The sequence below is a fragment of the Podarcis gaigeae genome, assembly GCF_964106915.1.
Source record: "Podarcis gaigeae genome assembly, chromosome: 5".
In the NCBI taxonomy this organism is placed as follows: domain Eukaryota; kingdom Metazoa; phylum Chordata; class Lepidosauria; order Squamata; family Lacertidae; genus Podarcis; species Podarcis gaigeae.
In genome coordinates, this window is record NC_139681.1 from 94,173,991 (window position 1) to 94,181,101 (window position 7,111).

The 7,111-nt window shown below is 51.1% G+C and overlaps 1 protein-coding gene across 1 annotated transcript; it reads left to right on the plus strand.

Annotated features, from left to right (window-relative positions):
- Positions 1 to 2,267: 2,267 nt before the first annotated feature.
- On the plus strand, positions 2,268 to 5,240 carry CAMK2N2 (calcium/calmodulin dependent protein kinase II inhibitor 2). Its single transcript, XM_083740028.1, has 2 exons — positions 2,268 to 2,654; positions 3,489 to 5,240. Exons 1-2 carry the CDS (start codon positions 2,492 to 2,494, stop codon positions 3,557 to 3,559), a joined length of 234 nt encoding a protein of 77 aa, XP_083596154.1. The 5' UTR covers positions 2,268 to 2,491; the 3' UTR covers positions 3,560 to 5,240.
- The last annotated feature ends 1,871 nt before the right edge of the window (positions 5,241 to 7,111 follow it).

The following is a 7,111-nucleotide window of genomic DNA, read 5'->3' on the forward strand; positions in this document are numbered from 1 at the left end:
TGCCACTAGAGCTGGGATGCGGGTGGCGCTGTGGGTAAAACCTCAGTGCCTAGGACTTGCCAATCGTATGGTTGGCGGTTCGAATCCCCACAGCAGGGTGAGCTCCTGTCTTTTGGTCCCAGCTCCTGCCCACCTAGCAGTTCGAAAGCACCCCTAAGTGCAAGTAGATAAATAGGTACCGCTTTACAGTGGGAAGGTAAACGGCGTTTCTGTGTGCTGCGCTGGTGCTGGCTCGCCAGAGCAGCTTCATCACGCTGGCCACGTGACCCGGAAGTGTCTTCAGACAGCACTGGCCCCCAGCCTCTTAAGTGAGATGGGCGCACAGCCCTAGAGTCGGACATGACTGGCCCGTATGGGCAGGGGTACCTTTACCTTTACCTTAGAGCTGAACTGGTGGCAAAAGGTCTACAACCCCATCCCAAAGATTTGGGATGGATCCCACTGGGGTATCCAGGAATTACCATACTGCTTTGCATACAGAAGGTTGAATCTCTTACATTTCCAGGTAAATTTTGGAAAGCTTCTCTGTCTGAAACCCTGCAGAGATGCAGCCAGACACTTTATATGCATTTTATTTCATACCTTTCCATTCTACCCTTCTTTAAGATTAACACCAAGTTTGGCTACTGGTATTAAAAATCACCAAAATAAATGGCTGGTTTTATATTCTCTGTTTTCTGAATAAATCAGTCAGGTTACCTGAAATACTGCCTTGCTCCTTACAGACCTGTGCAGCCACTACATTCATCTGATGAGGCCCTGCTGATGGCGCCACATTCTCCTGAAATCCATTTTTCAATACTTGGAGTGGGGCCTTCAGCATGAAGGCGTCTGCCATGTGGAACAGGTTTCCCTTTGAAATAAGGAATGTGCTGACCACTGTGTGCTTCCTGTGTGCTGAACACCTTTCTGTTCATCCAAGCCTTCATTTGCTGCTGATACCAATGGGTTTATATCACTGGATGCTGTGGGAATTGCATCTTACTGTATTGTTTTGTGCTCTTCATTTATGAGCCTTCCAGTTGAAGAACAGCTTTTACCAAAGGTGTCATAGACTTTGATGAAGTATGAACTCAGGACGAAAGGGAGAAATGTGCTAAGAGGAAGACACTTTTGGCAAACCCTCACCCTGATCAACTCCCACCCAGAAACCTATGTCCCCACTGTGGAAGGACGTGTGGATCCAGAATTGGCCTCCACAGTCACTTACTGACTCACTCACTTTTAAGACCGTGTTCATGCAAGACAATCTTACTCGGCTACAAGTGATCGCCAGAGAGATGATGATGATGACGAATTATCTGGCTATTGTCCTGCAGGTAGCAGCTAGGATGGTGTGGGGAGTCCCACCTATTTGTTCTGTGGCATAGAGCAACGTCTTTGGTTATGATGCATCATGGTAGTTCACAAGCCAGACAAAGATGTAACCTTAACAAGGGAGCTGGATGGGCTGATTTCCTCCTATGGATTTTACCCCCCCCCCCACAGAACCACAGGTTAGGAAGGGACACAGGGTATCATCTAGACTGTCCCCCCTCCCCGAACTCATAACACTATATTAAGTGCTGGGTTCAGATCTGCTTGGACTCCCTTCCCCCACTTCCACTCCAGACCACTTGACCCTGGACATTCATCCCTCACTCCTGGACTACTTTCCAGACTGTGCCTGAGTGGGAAACCCGTAGCGATTCATCGGTGAGAGGAAAGCCCTCTGCCCATGCTCAGAAGCAGCGGGTGACTGCAGCCGTTGCAGGCTGAGACCGCGCCGTGCCCGCGTCTACGGCTCCAAGGAATCTTCTTTGCTGCTGACAAGCGAGTCCCAAGCGGAAGAGAAAGCGAAGCTCCCTATTGCCTGTTGTTGCATAAAGTGGGAAACACAGAGTGACGCCTGGAACCAAGGGGGGGGGGGTGAGGGAGGAGGAGGAGGAAGAGGAGGAGGGGGGCAGGGGCTCAGCGGCTCCCAGTAGGGCTTTCCCCAGGGGATCTGCGGAAGGCGGACAGAGGGCGCGCTCCGCAGGGGGTCTGGGCTCCCAGGGCGCTGGGAAGGGGCGGGCTCCCCCTCTCTGACCCTTCTTCGCCCCCTCCTCTTTCCCCTCCCCCGCTGGGGGGGGGCTCGTTTGCTGCATCCTCATTGTCATTCCTTCCTCGCCTCCTGATGTCACCGCCTCCCTTCCCTGCCACGCGCGGCGGGGAGGGGAGAAAGGGGGGAGAGGGAGGACCTTGCCGCCGCCGAGCCGCGCGCTCAGCCCCGGATGCATGACTTCATCCTTCCGCCTGGGTTTCCTTTATGGTGTAGGGTTGTCCCAAGCGCTCTGCTCAGACGCTCGTCGAGGCTGCTGGACGCCGCACGCGCTCGCTGGCTGGCTCCTTTGCTCGCCTGCCCCAATTGCTCAGCGCCTCTTGATCCTCTCGGAGCCTCGCCCCCGCCTCTGTCTCGCTCTCTCTGCGTGGAGCAGTAAGTGACCCAGGTGCCGCCGCCGCCGCCAGCACCATGTCTGAGATCCTGCCCTACAACGACGACAAAGTGGCCCGCTATGGCACCGACTCAGAAGTCGGAGACATCTCCTTCAGCTGCCGCCTGCAGGACACCAACTCCTGGGGCAACCAGTCCAAGCGGCCCCCCAAGCTGGGCCAGATTGGCAGAGCCAAGCGAGGTAAGAAGCATCGTCCGCGCGCGGCTGCTTGCTTGCTTGGGCACACACCTCGGGGCACCGTCCCCGTGCGCCCCAACAACAACACCCCTCCCTCCCCAGTCCCACCTCTTGCCCATCTGCTGCCAGCGCAGGAGAAGGAAAAGGGAAGTGTTTCACCCCCACCCCTGAGAGCCGGACTTCAGTCAACCTCGACAAGGCTGACCCCCCACCCCCATCCCGCGCGTCCCGCTTTTTCCTGTCGCTGTGGTTACATATCCTAGCTGGGGTGCCCCAGGCGGAATCTGCTGGAAAGGGAGAAAGAAGGGTGGTTTTTTTGGTGGGGAGTCTTTTCCCTCGTTCAGCGCCCCTCCACCGCACTCTTTAAGATGAGCTCCGATCTGAGCCATTTGCCACAAGAATTCCAGTCATCACTACTCCTCTCCTCACCCAGCCCAGACCCCCCCCCCCACATTCCCCCAGGGCTAAGCGCCTATAGCGCTGCCCCGGAGCCGGCGCGCCTCGGTCCCCATCTCCTCCCGCACGTTCCACTGGCTGCGCTCCCTCTCTAATCACCTCCGCTGGCTCTGCGCTCCGCAGCCAGCCACCATCTGGGAAGGCTGGGGAGCCATTTTCCTGGAGCGGGTTTCATTACCAGATGTCGAAGGAGGGAGGGCGGGAGATCCAGCCCCATAGCTGCTCCAAAGGAGCGGCTAGGCTGGGGAGGGAGGGGGGTGCTTTAAGTGTGGCCAACGCCAGGTCTTAAGTACGCAGGATGAGGCCCCCATCCCGCGTGTCTGTTCCCCCTTTCCATTCTGACGGCGTGTTTTTTCTGCGTTTGCTCTCCTGTCCCTGCAGTGGTGATCGAAGACGATAGAATAGACGAGGTCTTGAAGGGGATGACAGACAAGTCGCCTTCTGGGGTATAAATCAGCACGGAAGGCGCCTGCACCCAGCTGCAGACTGATCCCTGAATTTTTAAAGCACTTTTGGCTGCGCATGTTTGTTGGGATTGTGGACAACAAGGAAAGCAAAAGGAAGGAGATGAGGCTGCTGGCAACACCCTCCACCCCCAACGCAGACCCCCAACCCGAAGAGGTCACTTGACGGGGGCCACCATCTCACCCTCCTCCGCATCCAACGGAGACAAAGGGACAAAGAGACCTTGCCACCCAACTCTGTCCTGGTTACCAATGCACGATGCCCATCCCCGGAGTTGCATCTTCAACAACAGCCCTTCTAGAAGGGGCTTCCTCTCTCTCTCCCCCAACCTGTCCCTTCCTTCCTCCGTTGCGGAATGGAGCTCTTGCGCCTTGGGGAGCTGTCCATTTCAGCACCATCGCTTGACGCGCGGAGCCGTCCGCTCCAGCACCATCTTTCCGACGCGCCTGCAGCTCGGGGAGCTGTCCCTTGCAGCACCATCCTCTTGGAGGCTCTTGCTGTGGAGCCGTCCATTGCAGCAGCGCCTTTCCCTGCGCCCGTGCTGGGGTGCTGCCTGTTTTCCCATGTGCCCGAACCTTCCATCATCCCGCCCTCTCCCCTCCCAATTCCTTCTGTCCAGCCCTCAGCAGCAGCAGTGTAGAGTCCCCTCTTTGGCTTGGGCGACCCCCTCCATGCCACGATTTGAAGGTGCTGTTCCTCTGAGAGCTCTGAGCCACTGGATTGCCCAGCTCTCTCCATTTTTAAGGGTGGGGGGGAGGTCTCCTGTAGCGATGCACTTTACGCCTTTCACATTTTCGGGGTGGCTGTGTAGCTGACATCTGCATAGACGTAGAAACGAATATACACACACACACACACTTATACAGACACACTTGCGCGCACACTTCTCTAAATATAACAGGTTCATCGTGTTTGCAGTCATGGCGTCTATATTCCAAACCGGCAACCATCCCGTAATACACAGTAGCTCCCCCCCTGAAATACAACACCAACCTGTAAAACCCCAGCCCGTTTGCAAAATACCAGCAAACCCAAAGCCCAAAGCCAGCAGTGCTGAGTGGAAGACAGAGGTTCTGACATGGATGGACTATAACATAAAAGACAGTGATTGTTTTGCTGTCGAGAGACATTTTTGCTCCATCTTTTTTGCATGAGCTTCCTGGTCTTGGTGCCACGTCTTGGTGCCACTAGTCATCCCACTATGGCACGCTTCTTTTTAACAGAAACTCCTCATATTTGTATTTTTATATCTGAATATTTGTTAACAACAATCTGCTAATGTCTAATGTCAAAAACGTTGCATCAAAAGATTGTTTGTATTTTTTTCTTCCCCATAAAGGCAAGACAGAAAAGGTTTTATAAGATGGATTTCCCCCTTGGAAGGCAGATATAGTGAAATAGTTGGCGCTCTTAATTATATATCAGTATTGGACAGGACTTCTTGAATGTGTTTGAGGTTTTGCACACATCATCGTTAACAAGAAATGTATTTAAAGAGTCTTATACTGTGATCAATGGCTTTGTTGATGGACTTTGTAGGAACATGAAGAATTTAGAAAAAAAAATACTATTGCACTGTTTATGAATGTGTTCAGATAACTTGCTGGTTATTTGATGCCTCTTTATTAGAAGGGGATGTTCAGAGTTGTTTTTAATTTTGTACTTTAATTTATTTATTTTTTAAAATAAGCTTATTCTTGTCCGTTGTGCATGAGAAACCTTCATCTTTTCAATAATATACGACATTTTATGAAGACAAGCAAAAAAACAAAAATTATTGTCATGACATTCTAAGAATGACCCATTGTAAATTTTAATGCCATTTTTCACTGTACTGGTGAACTAAACTTAATGAATAAATACATACATGTACTGAAATAGAAGCAGCCAGTTCTGGGTATCTTCCTTGGCAAAGATTGTGCATGATCTACAAGCCAGCTTATATCAGACCAAAACCTGCCACTGCAACTTTACCACTGGCCAAGGGCTCAGATCCCTGTTAGAGAGGTTGTTTAAAAAGCAATTACTGTGTTCTCCTGAGGAATCCTATAGAAACCCTGCTGAGAACTTTGCTGGGCTGCAGACCTTGGAAAAAGGTACCACCTCTCTGTTTTTCTCTTGAGCAAGAGGCTTAGTGTGTATGAACTGTGTGGATAGACCCAGGCATTCAACTGTGCAGATATTTCAGCTATTGAAGCCTAAATCTCTGCAGTTGCCTGATTGGGATGTCGAGAACTAAATGACCTAGTTTTGCTTGATAGACAGAAATAGAAATTCAAGCAGCTGAGCAGCTTGTGGATGTTAAATATTTCAGCAGAGCCTCTCAAAGGAGCTGCCCTTTTTGCCTTTGGGAGAGGAAAAGGACTCTGTGGAGACAGAAGGTGGTGCAGAACTCTGCTAGGAGGCCAGTCCCAGAGGCATCTGCATTGTGCAGGGAGTCGATGCCCAACAAGACAATACTGCTGCATTTCTGTCTGTAGTCTCTATCAGGAAGGTGGGCTGACAGCAGCATAACAGAACCCGGTAGCCCAGGGAGCAGGGAGACATTATCATGATGGTTAGCAGGTCCTTGGGTAGTTTTGCTTTGGGACAGGTGGGATTTCATACCTTTGGAGCCATTCGTGAGATTATGGATCCATTCCAAGCGGGAGGCCTTGAGAATGTCCTTATGAAATGTTTGCAGTGAGAAGGGACTCTAGGGAGAGACAGGCCTGCTTATTTCTCCTTCTGCTCACCCTGGGATTGATCTGGTCTCCATAAAAAACAAAACACATGCACACACAAAACTGAAAACAGTCTGATTTATTTAGTGTAACCTAGCTACTGTTTGGTTGGTTTGTTTTTGTCCGAAAATGCTCATGCTGCACACCTCCAGGCAGAAAGTTGCTGCCAATGCATCTGATAATGCAACACAGTGAGCCACTAAGCTCCATACATGCATTCGGGGAGGGAAAATACTGCTGTTGACCACACATGCCCATTCAGGGCCAGACCCAAGCACACACACATGCACACAAGGCAACACAAACCATTCAGCACACAAATCAGTTGGTACATATACCAACACACACACATGCCCATATCTGGACAGCTGTGACATCGATGCAGGTACTGAGAACAACACAAAAGGTTACTGATTCATAGTCAGAGTAAGTGTGCACATACGCTCCTGCAAACAAATGTGCAGCATTGCACACACAGCCATAGGCATCAACAGAGTCATGTGTGTGCATGCACATACAACACCCCACAAGAAATCACAAACATAACACTCCTGTTTCTAATCAAGCTATATTTGCAGTCTCTGAACACCCCTACCATTGCAATTCCAAAAATACTAGTGTATGTGTTTCAGACCCTGTGAAACATATGGCAGATAGGGTGGAGGAAATTATTTGTGACTACAGGAATTTTTTGTTTTAGTGGGGGGGGGGGCATTGTGTGCTCCACGAGAGTGTGCCCCTGTCTTTCAGCCTCTGTGCCAATCTCTCTGTCATGCTGCAGTCTCTGCTGATGCTTTTCCTAATGCCTCGGGCTCT